This window comes from Myotis brandtii, unplaced genomic scaffold (assembly GCF_000412655.1).
Source record: "Myotis brandtii unplaced genomic scaffold, ASM41265v1 scaffold478, whole genome shotgun sequence".
In the NCBI taxonomy this organism is placed as follows: domain Eukaryota; kingdom Metazoa; phylum Chordata; class Mammalia; order Chiroptera; family Vespertilionidae; genus Myotis; species Myotis brandtii.
The window spans coordinates 490,840-510,567 of NW_005368264.1; the positions used below are offsets into that span (position 1 = coordinate 490,840).

Here is a 19,728-nt window from a genome sequence, read left to right on the forward strand (position 1 = left end):
CCCCGAATGCACAAATTTTTGTGCACCGGGCCTCTAGTTATATATAATAGTCAAAAGAGTAAAGCAATTCAAATGTCCATCAGCTAATGAATGGATAAATAAAATGTGGTTTATCCATGGAATATTGTTCTCCCTTAAAAAAGAATAAAGTACCTATACATGCTATAACATAGATGAATCTTGGAAACATTATGCTACGTGAAGAAGTCAGGCACAAAAACCAACATATTGGATGGATCTATTTATATGAAATGTCCAGAAGACACAATCCACGGAGACAGGAAGTAGGTTAGTGGTTTCCAGGAGCTAGGGAACATGAAGACTGACTGCTAATGGGGATGGAATTTCTTTTGGAAATGATGAACATACTCTGGATGGTGGTGATGGTTTCACACTCATGTGAATGTTTAAAAGGGTAAATTTTATGATGTGTGAATTATATCCCAATAATCAAATAACTAGACAGGGGGTAAGGGAGCAAATGATATGGACGGCCTCAATATCCACTGACAGTAGGTATAATGAAGAGAGGTATAAACAGAGGTATATTCTATAGAACCTGACTGACTATGTGTGGGAGGCAGTGAGATGAGTGAAAGACTCAAGAATGATTCAGAGGTGCCTTATCACTTAGTATTCTCTTGATTTAGTATGTATTTGCCCATCCCATTAGCATATATGTCCCTCAACATACATTGGCTAAAAATATAGGGCCTATTGTGGGGGGAGGAGAGGTGGCCATTTTAGATACACGTCAGGTAAAACATCAAGTATGTCCATTTTCATGGGTCTGTTTTTTTTTTTAATATATTTTTGTTGATTTCAGAGAGGAAGAGAGAGATAAAAACATAAATGATGAAAGAGACTCATTGATTGGCTGCCTCCTGCACACCCCCTACTGGAGATTGAGCCTGCAACTGGGCATATGCCCTTAACTGGAATCAAACCTGGGACCCTTCAGTCTGCAGGCTGACGCTCTATCCACTGAACCCAGCCGGCTAGGGCAGTGGTCCGCAAACTGCAGCTCGAGAGTCACATGCGGCTTTTTGGCCCCTTAAGTGCGGCTCTTCCACAAAATACCACGTGCGGGCACGCACATACAGTGCGATTGAAACTTCGTGGCCCATGCGCAGAAGTCGGTATTTTGTGGAAGAGCCACACTCAAGGGGCCAAAGAGTCCCATGTGGCTCGCGAGCCGGTTTGCTGACCAGTGGGCTAGGGCATGGGTCTATTTTATACAATTCAATTGCTCAATTTCACATGTGAATAGAGAGGTCACTCCCTGTGTTTGGACAGTTTTGCAAGTTTACTTCCCATTTTGAGGTTTCCCCATTAGAGAGGCCGTCAATCTCTATCCACTCTATAGTAAGTATTCAATGTTCTGCAGATGAGGTGCCCTCTTTCTTTCATCCTGAATTGAGGCCACATGTTTTGAAATATGTTTTTTGGCAATAAAAACATTTATCAACTGCCAGGGCTGAGCAGCAGACCCTGAGTGATGGATGAATGATTACTCTGACACAGGTTTCTGTGAAAGAGAGGGCTAAGGGACTGCCTGGCTAAAGGAACCAGACAGCCCCGTTCACCTGCCTCCTTAGGCTTTTATTGTAGCAACAGCTTGAACTGAAATTAACCTCTAGATACTATCAGCAGGGTAAGTATCCTTGAGAAAACACATGTATCTGTAGTGTCTTTAAAACAAGGATGTTTGAAGTTTAAACATAAAGATTCCAGTAAAACACCCAGGGGCTCAGACTTGTTTGGAAAAGTCAAGGCAGGGTCTGCAGGCTTCAGCAAGAATCCCCTAGAGGCCTCCGACCTTTCGGAGAATCCTCCTTACAGACTTTCCAACCAAGTCCTGTGCTTCTCCACAATCAACATATTTGGTTTCCCTTTTTGTCAAAGTTATAATAATGCAACTGTCAATTGGACCTTCTCCTTAGTGTGAGCTGTCCCACCACTACCACAGTGCTGGTTGATAAACTTTCAATGTGAAAAAGGATCTTGACACTTCGATAGGTCTGTACGTTCTCATTTTAGATCATGTAAATTTAGATCACTAAAATAACTCAATTCCCCAGTGACCATCTTCCCAGGCCATAAGACTCTAATGTCACATAGCTGTTCATTAATTATTAACCAGGTTCATTCTGGACTGAGTGTTTGCCAGCTGATTTTATTGTTCTCAGAAAGTTTGGCACCCAAAGTGTGTATCATTGGAGGTATATCTTAGGATAAACTATTTTGCTAAAGTTTTTCTTTGGCTCACCTTTGCTTATGCTATTTTTTGAAAAACTCATTTATTCTTCATGGGTGTGGAGGGTGTGGAGAACTAGATGTTTTCAAGATACTGCAGTATAGATATCTTGGATTTCATAAACCCTATAGAAAGGTTTCCTTTTTTTTGTTTGTTTTACAGTATAAAAATAAAATTTATTTTCTCTATTTTAATTTGATGGAATGCCTCTTGTTCGTCAAGTGCCTGCATGGTCACTAGATGGCACTCGTGAGTCATGGAAAGTAAATGGCTTTCTTTAACTTCAAACTTTATTATTATTTTTAAATTTTAATTTTTATTGAATTTTTCTGGTGACATTGGTGAATAACATTAAATAGATTTCAGGTGCACAATTCCATAACACATCATCTGTATACTGTATTGTGTGTTCACCACCCAAAGTCAAGTCTCCTTCCATCACCATTTGTCCCCCCTCTACCCTTTTCTACCTCATTATTTTTATTTTAAGTAAGAAAATTGAGGCTTAAAAGAATAACGTAGATAGTAAATGATAAGGCCTGGATTTGAGATAAGACTTGCCTGATGCTCTTTCTGGCAAGTCACAATTTCTCCCAAGAAGCACGTGCACAGAAGAGGAGAGTGACACTGATCTCTTTATGAGAATGGATAACTCAACACAACTTCATGTGTATTTAAATGCATGTAATTACTGCTCTTTTCTTATATGCTCACTAGGAAAGAACGTACATTTGGAAACATGGTCACATAAAAACCTAGGAACTGTGTTAGAGTGAAGATCTATGAATCACTCGGTCTCCCTTGCATCCAGACCACCTGGCGTCCGTGAAGCCTTCAGTGAAATCTGTTGTTGCATTTGCTTACAATAAACCCCAGTTCCTCCAAACAAATGAATGAACAAGCAAGCACAGCACAGAGAATCTTTAGGATGCTTATTCCATTGCACTCTGAGCAATAAAATAATAGAGCTAACAAATTTAAACGGAATAATTTCGAATTTTACCTTTGAATAGGTAATATGTTCACTAATGTATTAAAAAGATAAACCATTACAAGGTAAAAAGTCTTAGTCACATCTCTTTTTCTACTTATCCTGTTTTAACCTTCTCACTCTGTCCTCACACCCATCCCCAGTCAGGTTATAATTTTTATTAGTTTCTTGGGTATCCTTCCAGAGTTCTTTCATGGAAATATAAACAAACATTAATATATATTTTTTTTATTCTTCCTCCTTTTAACCCCAAAGTAACTTACCATTCTGTAGCTTTCTTTTTTTCTCCTTAAAAGTGTATTTTGCAAATATTTTCATATCAATGCATAGAAAACTTCAATGTTTTAGAACTGTATAATGTGCATACTATAATTGACTTAACCAATGCATGATTGATGAATATTCGGGTTGTTTCTAGTCTTTTGCGCAATAGCTCACATTTATTGAACTAAGCTTACTATAGCTCAGGCCCAGAGCTAACTGTTTTACTTGGATTCATTTTATGAAACAACTCTCTAAGTTAGTTAATATTATTTCCATTTTTCTGGATAAGGAAGCAAAAGGATCAAAGGTCGCTAAGCAACTTGCCTAAGACTTGAACCTGGACTGTCTGCTTTTAGAGCATGTTTGTATACTAGTGAAACAGAAATTAGTACCCTTTTTTAATTTTAGAATTTTTTTTTTTCCTTTAAGAAGTTTCCAGTTATGTGTTTGTGGCTGTTCTTCACTTGTTTCCAAGATTTTTAATTTTTTTTTTACAAATATTTGAAGAGTTTGTACAATTCAGGGTTTTACTTCTTTCTACTGCCCATGCTTTATTTTTGGGGGCCATGGGGATGTAACAATAAATCTGATACCAAACGATATCTGTTAGAGGGAGTTCTTTCTACCGCCCATGCTTTATTTTTGGGGGCCATGGGGTATGTAACGATAAATCTGATACCAAACGATATCTGTTAGAGGGAGTTTAAGGAGGAAAAGCCTAAAATTATGGGATAGATGGACATTATCTGAGAGTGATTAATTTTTATTTTAGGGCTATAATATGCTGAAATCTTGATCTGAAAAAAACACAACAGCCAACATCAAACAAACAGACAAACCCAACTTTGTTTGTAGGCACCGGAAGTTTAAAGTGTAGGATAAATAAATGACCTCGCCTTTTGATATTTGCCCTTCCTCTAGGCTTTACCTAAGGCAGTCAGGGAACCATGGAAACTTTGCATTTTGTGTCTTCCTTCTCAGAGCTGTTTGACTTCATTCAAGTGTGAACCAAATGAAATGTATCTTGCACTTGCAGGCTGCTGCTACTATGCGCATTGCAGATAATGGAAAAACCCAGATGCCAGTTAGAAACCCAAGCAAACCGGCCTTCTCCTAAATTTAGCAAGTGCCTGCCCCTATTGAAAAACCATAACAGCAAAATGACAAAACATCTAATCCCCTCCTGGTGGTAATTGGATCCTTGCCCTCTGCAGCCATCAGAACCCCCGGCAAAGGCCTGTGCAGGGCTGTAAGGGGCCATGGCATCTGCCTAAAAGGGCAGTGTGAAGCCCCGTAAGCATTTCTTACTCTAATCAAACCTTAAACAGCATTCATAGGAAGACCTGAAGGCCAGCGCTTGAATGCACAGATTCCAGTATTTAGTGCAGTGCCACCAGCGGAGATGGGCAGAATCTTATTAGGTGTAATGATAAAACATGTAACAATCATTATTTTGCTGAAAACTTCCTTTGGATAAGGCATTGCCTAGTAGTCATTTTGCACTGTTCGCACAGTGACACTTTAGTGGAAAAAAGAGATACCACCTGGAGTCTTGATTAGCTTAACAAGCACGTGATCTGGAGCCTAAGAAGAGTCAATGTTTCTCAGGGCTTTCAAGTGGTTTCACTCCAGAGCCTAATGCTATTCCTTTTACTCGAGGAACTGGAGTACGCCTGCCACTAGGGGGTGCTGTTGCTTCTTTCTCCAACCCCAGACGGTTTCAATTCTGACCTTACCAGTCTCAGCAGAAGAGAGAAAATGAGGCTTTATCCTTCCCCAGTGAGTTCATTTCTCCTCCGCCTCCAGAGTCAATGGAATCTGTTCGAGCAACTCAGAACAAAACCAAGTGGCTAGTCAATGAAATAGGCTTGTTAAAATGTTTTCAAATACCTCCCCTAGTTGAGCCACAACAGCTCCTTCATGTCATCAGCGGCCTAATAGTTTTATTAGGGTCTGGGGATGCTAAAGGCTTTTGAGGTGCTACCAAGGGGAGTGAGGACTGATGGGGAAAAGGGGGTGTGTCATAGCAGGAGATGGGGAAAGGGCTAGGGGCTCTAGTGGAACCTTCCCCGTCTGGCAGAAATCTGCTTTGCCCCTCTACCCATTCAGTTTTGGTTCAGACACCAGTTGCCAAAGCATGTCACATACCAGTTTTGGGGATTGTTAGAAATGCAAGTTCTGTGGTCACATGAATTTGGGAAACTCTGGTTTGAAAACAGTTAAGAAGAAGTATTAGTTGGGTAGAACTCTCAGAACGTTTAATTTGTAATGCATTGTGCACTGTGCTTTGTGACTGTAAGGCTGGGCATTTGCTAGGAGTAGACATTATTCCACTGCTTCTCAAAGGAGGGTGTGTGTGTGTGATTTTTGTCCCCAGGGGATGTTTGGCAATGTCTGGACATATTCTTTTTTTGTTATTATTTTTTAAAATCCTCACCCGAGGATATTTTTCCATTGATTTTTAAAGAGAGTGGAAGGAAGGAAGGAGTGGGAGAGAGAGAAACATAGATATGAGAGAGACACATTGATTGGTTGCCTTCCTCTTCAGCCCTGACCTAGGCCAGGGATCGAGCCTGCAACCGAGGTATGTGCCTTTGACTGGGAATTGAACCCAAGAAGCTTATGTCTGTGGGCCGACGCTCTAACCACTGAGCTAAAATGGCCAGGGCTGGACAGGGTTTTGATTGTCATGACTGGGGAGGGCATTACTGTCATGTAGTGGGTAGAGACCAGAGACCTGCTGGATGTCCTCTGATTAACAGCACAGCTCCCTCTCCACTCCCTCCACCAGCAAAGAGCTATCAGTCCCAAAAGGTCAGTAATCCGGCTGCCGAGAAACTCTGCTCTATAATTTATACAATCTCTTACACTTACTTAACCTCAACATTATTTTGCAAGGCCTGGAGCAGAGACTATGTCAGAAATATGCCCTCAGTTCAGCCACAATGTTTGAGTTGCCGGGTGGTGTGGTCTTCATCAGTACTCTGTCTCCTTGACCTCCAAATGGTGCTTGTCATTGTTGACAGACCTCGTTTTGAGATTCTCCTCAGTTGGCTTGACATGCATTGTCTTCATTTTCTTTCTCCTCAGTAACCTTTCTCTCTCCTTTTTAGCTTTTCTTCATCTTCTTTGCTCCCTGAATAGGAGCATTTCTTGTGGTTTTATATTTGATCAGTCTACATGACTTCAATTGTTTGCTCAGGCCCATGGCTTTACCTATAACCCATTCCAAGATGTTTCCTCCCAAAGATTTCTACATTTTCAGCCCTACATTGGATGTTTTCTCCCACTTAACACTTATGTCTCCTACTCATAGTCCCCTAATGCAAAGAAAACTGTAGCTCAACTTCATAGAAAACCTAAAAGTCTTACCAAAAACAGTGTTTTATGAAATCAATGACAGTGATATTGAAGAACTGCTAGAATCAATGCCAAGCCAAGGAAAATGAGGATCTGGCAGAAAAAGACAAGGCAACAACCGAAGAAGAGAAAATGGACAAGGATGATAACCATGATAAGACTTTTCCAACGAAGTGATCTGGATATCAAAGGATTAAGGGAAGTTCTTAGGAAGATTAGTGATGCCTTTAAATATGTTTGCCAAAAAAAAAAAAATGATGTTCTTTTTGATCATGCTATGAAAGTCAAGCATGAAGGGTTGGGTATCATATTGTTTTAGGCCATATATATATAGTGTGGTCTTCTCTCCAGAATGTTCCATTTACCTTTGGAGTGACAGAATTGCATTTAGATCTTTTCTCCCACAAAGTGTTTAGTCTCTAAATCTGGTCTATAAATCCTTAAAAAAAAACACACCATGAAAACATTCACTGAGTTTAGTACAGCGATTTTCAGCCAATGTGCTGTAAAAATTTTTAAAACATGCAATACCTATTTAGTCAGAAGCACTGATGTCTTTTCCCTTAGGTTGTCAAGTAAAAAAATGACAACAGCCAACACAATAGACGTTTGATGTGAATGAATCAAAATTATTCCTATTTTTTTGTCAGATGGGAAAAAATATATTTTTTGGTGTGCTGCAGAATTTTAATAATTAGTTTATATGTGCCCTGAGATAAAAAAAAAAAAAAAAAGGTTGAAAATAGCTGGTTTAGGCCTAACCAGTGTCCCTCAGTGAGCATTGACCTATACTAGGAGATCACAGTTTGATTCCCAGTCAGGGCACATGACCAGCTTTTGGGCTCAATCCCCAGTAGGGGGTGTGCAGGAGGCAGCTGATTAATGATTTTTTCTTATAATTGATATTTCTATATCGCTCTCTCCCTCTTCCTTCCTCTCTGAAATCAATAAAAATATATTAACATGGAGGCATGGAACAGACTGACATACCTCGATGTGGGGTTGGGGGGATAAGAAGAGATAAACCAAAGAATTTATCTACTTACTAGAGGCCCGGTGCACAAAATTTGTGCACTCAGGGGGGGTCCCTCAGCCCGGCCTGCACCTTCTCACAGTCCTGGAGCCCTTGGGGGATGTCTGAATGACAGCTCCATGGGGAGCAGGCCTAAGCTGGCAGTTGGACATCCTTAGCGCTACTGCGGAGGTAGGAGAGGCTTGCACCACCGCTGCTGCGCTTGCCAGCAGTGAGCCCAGTCTTCTGGCTGAGCGGTGCTCCCCCTGTGGGAGCACACTGACCACCAGGGGGCAGCTCCTGTGTTCAGCATCTGCCCCCAGTGGTCAGTGTGCATCATAGCGACCGGTTGTTTAGCCATTCGGTCAATTTGCATATTAGGGTTTTATTATATATGCATAGCCCATGGTCATGGACAATAGGTTAGTGAAAATATGAGGGGTGGGTAGGGACTGGGAGGAGGGGGGGAAAGAAGGGGGAAATGGGAGATATTTGTAATATTATCAACAATAAAAATATATATATATTTTTTAAGAAAATAGCTGGGCCCTAACTGGTTTGGCTCAGTGGATGGAGCGTCAGCCTGCGGACTTGGGGGTCCCAGGTTCGATTCCGGTCAAGGGCACGTGCCTTGGTTGCGGGCACATCTCCAGTGGGGAGTGTGCAGGAGGCGGCTGATCGATGTTTCTCTCTCATCGATGTTTCTGGCTCTCTGTCCCTCTCCCTTCCTCTTTGTGGAAGGATCAATAAAATATATTTTAAAAAAAAGAAAGAAAATAGCTGGTTTAATAGATTGAGACAGGATGAAGGCTTATTCCTTATCTTACACAGCCTCCTGTGGTTGAAAATCACTTAAACATTGACCTGAGAACATTCTCTGCCTTTCTTGATTTATAGGTGTTTCTTCATAGCTACACTTCCAAACAGTCCCAGTTGGCTGTGTGGATTGATAAGATGCATCTGGCTTGAAGACACAGACTAGTCACGGGGCAGGCCAATCCCTAGAGGATCTGGTTGGGGTGGGAGCTGAGTCTCAGGAACCCTCCCTCTATATAAGAGAGCCAAGCAAAGCCCCAGGCAGAGCCAGGAGGATGCAGACTGCTGGGCTCCTCAGCTGGTGAGCTGCCCAGGCGCTCAGCAGAAACTTTCACCCTCTCTTCCGCCCTGAATGTGCTCCCCAACATGGAGGTAAGAGAATTATTTCATTACTTTTGTAAACACAGCTATCTCAAATGAGGATAAGGAAGGCTAAATGGAAATAACTCAAATAAGGAGAGGACATGGGAAATAGTAACGATGAGGGTGACTTTTTAAATTCTTACTTAAATATTTAACAGTTCCGCTAAAGTGAATTCCTTTTTCTTATCCTGCAGTTAAAGTATTGGTTCAGGGGTGGGAATCCGAAATTGGAGACAATGTTTATGAAAGTCCTGAGAAAGCCTCTAAGAAATACACTGGTACTATTGTTTTTTCTTAAGGAAAAATTCCCTCCAGTGTATTTTTGTGTGTTTGATTTGGAGCTGAGCAATGGGCACCCCGTAGTCTGATTTACCTAAGAGCTTTATAAAAAACAAAGAGTTCAGAGACTTGGGCTTTAGGGGGTTAGCATTGTGACTTGGAAGGTGCAGGTAGTTGAAATGAAACTAAAGGTTTAGCAAATACACATGCTGGCCCAATGCAAAATGGCCAGATGATAAAAAAGAAGTTGCTATTCAACCAAAGACAGGACCAAAGACAGCAAACACTGTCATAAACTATATTTCTGGGATGCAAAAATAACTTGAAATTGCTACCACAATTTTATTATTGAAAATTTTGGTATTTAATGTTAAAAATTCCACATAATAATGCTGAAACAATAATTTCTTAGTCCTGTCAGCTGCTAAGATGGCCTTTGTGGTTGCTATGCTGTCCATTTGTGATATTGAATCTATGTTCAGTTTCCAGTGTGGTTGGAGGAGTAAGACATGGGTCTTGAATGACTCATGCACAAAATGAAATAATTCAAATTAAACACAAATCACAATTACTAGGGCACCAAGTAACCCTACAAAATTAGAATTATGATATAATCTAATGTTTATTACCCTGTCTTGTATTTTTATTTTAAAATTTAACCAGTGTCACCCCAATAAATTCAATAAAAAGAAAAAAAATATTAGAACATTTGTTAGCTCAAAAATAATGATGCTTTTCTTAGGGCCATCTAGCCCTAATATTTGTGTTAACCATCAACCAATTTCCTTATTTATTTTGTAATGAGACATCTTAATAATTGTTTTGTACTTAAAAATTTGTCCACTCTCATTGATTATTACAGTATTATTCTACCATGATAATAAATATACATTTCTCCTTCAATTGGCTGATTAAAAATAGAGAAATTATTTTTTTTGAACATTGCATGCAGGGCTCTCTATTTCAAAGTAGATGTTCATATTTTTACATGAAACCTGAAGGGAATACTTTTGTGATATGTTTCAGAGAAGAAAAACTTGGGTTATGAAGACAACGGCAAAGATGATTCCCAGGTCTGGCCGTTTAAGGGGGAGTATGCTTTCGTCCCCCACCCGCTCCATTCATGTGAACTAAATTCAGAGGGAGGCTCCCAGCATCTCTTTGGTTCTCTCTGTATCCCTTGGTTGGGAGATAACTTGGTTCTGAAGTGTTTCAGGATTTCAGAGCAGGAAGGGCTTCCCTCTAATCCGGCTGTGGTCCAGCCTTTCACTCTGTCTTCCCTGGACTGAGATGAACCTGGGGTCAGTGAATCTACAGCATGATTCTCACGGGCTCCTCAGGCACATTGATGTCTCAGGTCAGGGCCTCTACGTTTTCACTACACCCAGAGCTGATCTGGTATTAGCAGCTGTCTTCTATCAATGATACTGTGTCTTTAAAAAAACATGTCCTTTTACAGATTACAATACTACCTTATTGGGAAAAATAAATTCAAAAAGAAGATAATATCTATTATTTCTCCACCCAGTTAATAACCACATTTTAATCTTTTCAGACTTTTATAGGAATATGTACAAAATATACTTTATTAAATTGCTATCACACTATCTGAATATTTTTACTCATTATATCATAAGCACGTTCTTTTGTCATTGGAACCTATAACATCCTTCTAATGATTACAAAGTATTCAATCATATTATTTTACCATTGTGCATTTCTATATTGTTAGAAATGTTGCAAATACAGATGTAAGTAAATTGATTTTGAAATCTAACTTCTTCATTTGTATGATGTTCTATGTTCGAAATTCATTGATCAAGATATTAATTAGGAAATTCCAATGAATTAATTTCCTATTTAAAAAATTTTGGATATTGGAACCCAGTATTCTAGAAAAATTAATATTTTATTTTTTACCCCGAATTGGCTCATGGCTCAATAGACAAACTCAAATGACCAAACCTGAAGAAATCAGAAGCATGGAAGACAGAAGAAATTGCAGCTGGAACATATTAGAAAAAGGAGGTAGCACTAATTTTTATTCAGAAAGAAGAGAAGAGAATTCTGGGAAATGTAGTTCCAGCTTAGCGGTATCACACAGTATGAAGACACCATATCTTTTTTTTTTTAAATGAAAGATGATACAGGAGACACCAGTTCTTCTTTTTTTAAATGTATTTTTATTTATTTCAGAGAGAAAGAGGGAGAGAAAGATAGAAACATCAATGATGAGAGAGAATCATTGATTGGCTGCCTCTTGCACGCCCCCCACTGGGCATCAAGCCCGCAAGCCGGGCCTGTGCCCTTGACAGGAATGGAACTCAGGACCCTTCAGTACAGGCTGATGCTCTCCACTGAGCCAAACCAAGGGGGACACCATATCTTTTCAACTAAGCAATTCTTTTATAGAGTCAACCCAGATGTATGTCTGTCTGTCATTAATGTGACTGTTTATTAATTTGTGATTATTCTACCTTGCCCCTTTGATAAGATAGTCTTTCCAAAGGCAAGATATGATAGCGGCTTCATTTTCAGGTATCCAGCTAGCAAATTCTTAAGAAATTATTTTGGTTATTAGATTCAGCTTGCATAACTCATGAACAGAACTGGCTTTGTAGTAAGCTGATCTTCATGGGCTAGAATAAGGAGTTTGTACATGGGGAAGGTGGTATCAAAGGCACTTCTGATGAAAAAAAAAATCCCTAAAATGTACTTGAAAATTTTAAAAAATGCATGTAATAATAGAGTGTTAAAAATGATGTGTGCATGATGCCTGATTTGGCTGGGAGTCAAAGGCCATGAGCAGGTGCTCAGTGCCCCACATGTTATGGTGGAATGTTGACATTCAATACAGTATTACAGAGAGAAAAGCCCTAAACCTGTCCAGTGTCCCGTGGCCATCTCCATCCTCAAGAGTATGCAAGATTGTGTCCCTTTGGGGATAGAGAATGACCTTTCTCACATGTGAGAATATCTAAGGGCATAGGCTGGTTGACTGGCCTGCCTTTAGCAGGACAAATCGACACAGCAGGATCAGTTGCACCCGGACATCAGGGTTTGAGAGAACAGAATGTGCCACAGTATCCCATGGACTAGACGTGGGCCTTTGTGTTGTCAGATGCTCTGCCCGAGGGACTGTCTGCCAGATAAAGCGATGAAACGGACAGCATCAGTGTGGGTAGGGCTCTGGTGAGAGTCAGGAGTGAGACAAAAAGATGAGTCATTTCAGCAAGAGAAGAGTAGTTGTAGATCCCCAATGGGTGGGTGGGGGGCATCCAAAGAACCACAAAAACTCTGTGAGAGATAAAGAATTGGCATCAATCATCCAACACACTCTGGTTTACCATCACCAGAGTCCTGCTGAATGAGTCAAGCAATGTCACCCCCATACATTTTTAAAAATATATTTTTATTGATTTCAGAGAGGAAGGGAGAGGGAGAGAGAAATAGAAACATTAGTGATGAGAGAGAACCATTGATCAGCTGCCTCCTGCATGCCCCCCACTGAGGGACAGAGCCCACAACCCAGACATGTGCCCTTGAGTGGAATCAAACCTGGGACCCTTCAGTCCTCAGGCCGCCACTCTATCCACCGAGCCAATCGGGCTAGGGCACCCCAATACATTTAATAATAATTTTTAAAAAATGTCCTTTTTGGCTCTTTCCTCTTTCACTCCTGCTGCTCTGACTTGGAAGAAGATAAGAGGCAGCTTCGGGGAGGGAAGCGGGAGAGAAGCCGGAGAACACCCCTCCCCTGTCATGAGCATCCAGGAACTGGGAGCAGGAGAGACATTTGAAATCAGATGATAAATTGAAATATGACTGTTAACTTGTTCCAGAATTTTATTTTCTAAAAATTTGCTAATGCCTGGGAGTGACTAACACAGCTCTGATATAGGCTTTCCCCCGGGCAGGAAAAATGGGAGCTGAGAGACGTGTTGAGAAAGGAAAGAGAAACATGTTGTTTATAATTAACAAATAAAACCTTTCGAAGGTGTTGCTTTCCATTATATGCTTCATGTGTCTGTTGGAAACTCAGGAAGTGTCCTAGCTCCCCCACCATTGTTTGCTCATTTCCATGTGGCCCACAGCTCCTTGGTTGTGCTGGTGAGAATAAGAGGCTGAAGGATTTGTGCAAGTTTAAAAGACAGAGGCAGGCAAGAAGGATTTTATAACCGAGGGGAGATAACTAATATGAGGACAGGGGATCTCGGAGGGGAGTGGGAGAGTCTGGAAAAAAGGTTGGGAAGCCACTCCACAGCGACACTGAGAGAAGAGAGGTTTGGGGCAGAAGAGGAAGAATACTGGCCTGTTAGCCTGAGGGCTCGGATGATTTTAAAGACGTTTATTCTGGGTTATGAATTGAATGCATTTGATGTTCTTTGAGCATCTCCAGTAAAGATTTGATTTATATGCCCTACACCTTCAGTTGTCAGGTAATGTAGGAAGATACTTAAAAGTAAAAGTAAGATAATAAAAATCACCTATGATTTTACAACCGGAAATAAACTTTTATCCTGTTATACTTCTTCATAGGTTTTTCAATACACATTTGATTTTTCAAACAAAATGTAATTACATTCTACACACAATTCTGTCACCTGTCAGACCCCCACACCTGGCTGGTGTTGCAGGTAAGGAGGGGTCAGAGGCCTCCGAGGCTCTTCAGAGACCGCAGGAGCCACCCACCGAACTAAGGAGTGCGACGCACATCACCGCCTCCCTAGCCAGGGACGTGTCTCAACCCCTGAGTCTTCGTTTATGAAGCTTATTTCCCTTTAACTCCTCCGCTCTCAGCTCTGCTCTTTCTTCCAGGCCTTTCCTCTCTGGGTGTCCTCATGGGTGCAGAACTTAGAGAGAAGGACAGTGGAGAAAGGAACTAAAAGATGATGGGACCTTACAGAAATGCTTGGGACAATTTAACTCCAGTGAGCATTATTTATTTGTCCATGACATCACCCATCCCCTAGTTGTTTTTACAGAAATGAAGAGTAGGCCCAGCCGGTGTGGCCCAGTGGTTGAGCATCGACCTATGAGTTAGGAGGTCCCGGTTCTATTTCCAGTTAGGGGGCGGGTGTGCAGGAGGCAATTAATCAATGATTCTCTCTCATCATTGATGCTTTTATCTCTCTGTCTCTTTCCCTTTCTCTCTGAAATAAATAAAAATACAAACACACAAATGAACAGTAGGAGGTGAGCTTAACAGAATTATATTCGACTCTTATTTCAAATGGAAACTTAAAAGACAAGTAGAGTCACCAAGCCTTCTCCCTGGTCCTTTCACTTTATATTCCTAAATCACAAATCTTGACTTGTACAAATGAATTGGTTTTCAACTCATTTAAGAAATGCAAATGAAAATAATGCTTTTATTTCCCTCCAGGCTATAAGTTTCTTCATCTTGGTGGGATTTATAGCAGAGTTACCAGTTTTTTCAAGGTGAGAATTGTTTGGATTGTGTGTGGAAATAATTAAAATTGTTTTTTGTTTTTGTTTTTAGGAAATGTTTTAGTGCAGCCTGAGCATGTTTCTCTTCAATGCTGTATCTTTCCACATCGTGAGAAAAGGCAATGATAGCAAAAGCTTGTTTTATTCTTATTTTACTTGCTGCAAGGAAGAAGCCTGCAGATGAAAAATACCTCAAGGTTTTCTGCCTGTCCCAGCTGTGGTTTTACCCCCTTTCGGAGAATCGCAGCTGCCTTACACAGTCCAGAGCAGAATTTGATCTTTAAATGTAGGCATTGCAAAACATTCTTTGGATTTTAAAGGTCGGCAGGGGTCCTCAAACTACGGCCCGCGGGCCACATGCAAATACAAATACTGTATTTGTTCCCGTTTTGTTTTTTTACTTCAAAATAAGATATGTGCAGTGTGCATAGGAATTTGTTCATAGTTTTTTTTAAACTATAGTCCGGCCCTCCAACGGTCTGAGGGACAGTGAACTGGCCCCCTGTTTAAAAAGTTTGAGGACCCCTGGTCGAGAGTCTTTGCAGACATAGTTTTAGTGGCCCTCGAGGCCTGGAGAACGGCGGGCTCATTTACCCACAGCCTTGTTTTGCTTTCACGGTCAGTTTGGCAGGACGGGACCAGGTCAGTTTACTAGGAAACTATCAGAATATGTGTCAGGCGCCGTGCTGGTGACTGGGGCCCGGGCAGCACTGCGCGTCGGCTGTGTGATTGGGAACTGGAAACAGTTGATTTCCATACACACATGCTCGGGGCTCCCTCTGCCAGAGGCCTGGACAGGGCGCAGCGGGAGCCCAGAGGAGGTGAGGCCGAGCACGCTCCCCTCCCTAAGCCTCGCGCTGTGGGGGAGGCTGAGCCTGTCCCTGGGACCCCAGATAGGAACACAGCAAGTTCACATTGTTTGAGGGTCAATAATTCTAAGGCATTGGGACCCTTGGTGCCACATCAAGACCACACGTTATCAAGGTTGGCTCCATCAAAGCACCCGAGACACACACACTGCAGCACCGGCTCCTGACTGTCAAGGTCACCCAGGGCCCGAAGAGGAGGCAGGTCACCCGCAGGTGTTTTCAAGGCTAGAAATGTGCTCAAAATCCAGAAATCGGGAGTCTCCATTCCTTCACCCTTTGCGAGGGGAATGTCTGAGGGCTAAGCCATGGGACCTCCACGCAGCTGGAGTTAAGCATGGTGTGAGCGCCAACTCTCCATTTCCACATATTTTGAGTGCGCTTGTTTAGGCTCGGATGTCCCCTCTATGGGTGTGGGCTTAAGAAGGGACCTAAATGAACAGGGGAGCATTTAAAAGTGAATTCCTGTCCATTTAGCCCTTGCTCGTCTTCAGTATCCCACTCTCCCAGGGTCTTTCTAGAACTCCTGGTCTCCCGGGTTCGAGAGGTTTTGAGTAACTTTTTCATATGTCACTCAGAATCCTTCCAAAGGCTACAGTACCTTCCTCCCAGATGTTCTCACTTATCCCTCCTGACTCTGACCACTCCCCTATCTCTATTTCCATAACATTATCCTGTACACATTCCTATTGGGAAATCTTTTAGATTGGATTTATTGCATCACGGGTTACGGTTGTATTATTGTACTGTGATCACTTGTTGATGCATCTGTGTCTTTGTCTTCCCCTTTGTCAATGGTTAGTGACCTATCTCTTTTAATATGTCTACAACTGTAGTGTTTCCAAGTGCCCGGTACATGATAGATGTTTAACAAATGTTAATCTCTCAAAAAGTGGGTCCCTTTTACAGATTTACAAAATATATTTTGGGATACTTTTGGTTGCTCTTTGGAAGTAAATTTGTGAAGCAATTTTTGACTGTTTTTGACTGTTCTCTGTGTCCCCTCTCTCTTACCTTCCCACCTGCGTTGATGAACCGCTGGACAGTGCCTCTTCTCCCGTCAATTGCCAGTGGGGTTCCTTCGGCCCTTGGTCAGAATGCAATGGCTGCACCAAGTCTCAGGTGGGCCCATGTAGAAACTTTGTATTTATTGCTTATCTGCTGAAATCGCTGAGGCGTGGACAAAAGGGCATTCACGTTTGAATGCTATTTTTTATGTTTCTTGAAATGCAATTAGTCATTTTAAAGGAAAAGAAGTATAACTTGTATAATAATTAATATTGTAATAAAGTAATGTCTGCATTCTAGCTTTTCCTCACAGGACTTTTCTGAATTTTACCAGAAATACACATAGGCTAACCATGAAAAGCAGCTCACTAATTCCTGAGCTACTAGAGAAACAAGAAGAGCATGAAATGAAGTCAGTAGACAATTCAAAACCCGATTCAAGTTTAATGGATTCAACTTGTCTTCTTATTTGAAATAAACACTAACAAGTGGCAAAATTACCACTTCGTTTTGCCTAGCAAGTAGTGGATGACCATAAAAAGTCAAACATTTTGCAATGTTTTCAAGTTCCATTTTTTAAAAGAAAATTGAATTTATTTAAGGAAAAGGGTATGGGAGATGTGGCTATCCAAAGGGAAGGGCTAAACAAAGAAAAGGAGCCTTGGAGAGAGGTTCAGGGGGGTTAGCCCGACTTGAGCTGCTGCCGCCCTTGCTCCCCGGTTGCAAGTCTCATGGGTCCCTTAGAGGTTGGGGGATACGTGTCTGCCTGTGGGGGAATGGCACGGGCGTGCTCCTCAGAGGGAAAGTGCACCTGAAGTTCCATTTTTAAGTTAATACAAATAAAAGACCAGACCTGCTCTGGAGATTATAGAGTCCTTCTAGAAATGTATGCTTTTTTTTTTCTTATTATAAATTACTCATTGGAGAAAAAAACAGAAAAGTATACATAAAGAAAACACTACTTATAATTCCACCATTTAGAAGAAACCCATATAACAGCGTTGGTTATTTCTTTTGTTTTCTTCCTGTGTGTTTATGATTTTTAAAATTAAGATCATTTGATCATAGTTTTGTATTCTACTATTTTAACCTAACATACTGTCAGCATAAATTAAAAAAGAATTTTTTTGTTGAGAGTATTACACATGTGCTCCATTCCCTCCCCCTTTGTCCCACTCCACCCAGCTCCCACCCCACCCCAGTCCTTCTCCGCACTATTGTCTATGTCCATGGGCTATGCATATATATCAGCATGAATTTTAATAGCTGTATATAAATATATTAAACTTATTTATCTACTTTCCTATTATTTGATATTTTAGATTATTTACATTTTTGATTATTATAAATAAAAATTTAATGAACATTTTTATACATAGGCATATATCCTCTTTTCTGATAATTCTTTAGGATGAATTTGAAAAATATAATGTTTGTTTTATTTTTTAAAAAATATTTTTATTGATTTTAGAAAAGAAGGGAGAGGGAGAGAGAGAGAAACATTAATGATGAGAGAGAATCGTTGATCAGCTGCCTCCTGCACACCCCCTACTGGGGATCGAGCCTGCAACCTGGGCATGTGCCCTTGACAGGAACTGAACCTGGGACCCTTCCGTTCACAGGCTGATGCTCTATCCACTGAGCCAAACCAGCCAGGGCTATAATATTTGTTTTAAAGTTTCTGAACATTTGAATGTTCAAATATTTTTCATTGAAATATTATTGACATGTAACATTCTAATAGTTTCAGGTGCACAATATTATTCGATATTTGTAAACTATTTTAGAAGAAGTGCTGGTTGGATAAAAATATGTATTTAAAATTTATTTTTTAAGTTATTAGAACAACAGAAACATATTGCAGAACATAATTTTGAAGCATCATCATAATCATCATTTTCTTCAAGCATTTATTTAGTACCTCTGTGAGTGGTATTTACAAAATAACTTACACAATTGCAGAATTTGGCTTCTGGCAAATGTAATAGATGACAACTCTGATTATAGGCAAAAAAATACATGAATAACAAGGCGAACATCAGGCAAACACCTACCACAGAAAACATTTTTATAATTTAAAAAATGTTAAGAAAGAGCACTAAATAGAAGTAGATAGAAGGTATTTTTCATATTAGCAATTTTTTCTCGTTGAGAGAAGGTCATGATGCAATGGATACATCCTAGCTTATACAATCAAAATTTTCATCCAGAAAGAGACAAGTGAAAATTAAAAAGGGGTCATAAGATCAGAATCTGACAGGTGAGAATGAGACTGCTGAGCGTAGGCAGTCATCAAGGTCCTCCTGACAGACAGGGAGGGAAAACATCACTTGTACAACAACACAATCCATGCTTTGAACTTCAGAGAATGACAAATTAATCAGCCACACATGAGAGGTGTCTTCATCAATTAAATAAAGAAACTAAAAACTTATTAAGAAACTGTACTGAGCCCAGCTTGTGTAGCTCAGTGGTTGAGTGTTAACCTATGAACTAAGGTCACGATTCTTGGTCAGGGCACATGCCCAGGTTGCAGGCTCGATCCCCAGTTGGGGGCGTGCAGGAGGCAGCTGATCACTGATTCTACCATCATTGATGTTTCTATCTCTCCCTCTCGCTTCCTCTCTCTCTGAAATCAATAAAAATATAATAATAATAATAAAGAAACTGTACTGAGTTCCATTCCCCACTGAGAAATGCCAGAGCCAGGCCCAGGCTGATGTAAAACTGCTCAGAGTTCATATCACATTCCTGTGACGCTTTGTCCCAAGAAATCCCCACTTCTAACCAGTTTAAGATGGATGAATAGACTCAACATATCTGGTTTTCCCTGTTGGTCTTTACTCAAGGTTACATGCTCTGGAATGTCAAATTTTACTCATTTTTATTAATGGGGAAGAGCTGAGTATAGGAAGAGGCTTTGATGATGCACCTTTGGGGAGGGAAAGGGTTTTGTAGATCTTTCTTTTTTGTTTAAACATTGGATACATGTTCATTGTTGCATTTTAGGATGATTAGTTGTTTCTCAATTTGCTTGATGATTTTCTAAATTTTTCCCTCC

General features: G+C 40.6%; 1 protein-coding gene across 1 annotated transcript in view; it reads left to right on the forward strand.

Annotated features, from left to right (window-relative positions):
* The first annotated feature begins 8,928 nt into the window (after nucleotides 1–8,928).
* The window catches only part of C7 (complement component 7), a 47,776-nt gene continuing 36,976 nt past the window's right edge, over nucleotides 8,929–19,728 (forward strand). Inside the window, exons 1-3 of the mRNA XM_005875989.2 lie at nucleotides 8,929–9,072; nucleotides 14,729–14,784; nucleotides 16,706–16,781. Of these exons, the coding sequence (XP_005876051.1) occupies nucleotides 9,067–9,072; nucleotides 14,729–14,784; nucleotides 16,706–16,781 (138 nt within the window). The 5' untranslated portion in view covers nucleotides 8,929–9,066. The remainder of the gene's footprint in view (nucleotides 9,073–14,728; nucleotides 14,785–16,705; nucleotides 16,782–19,728) is intronic.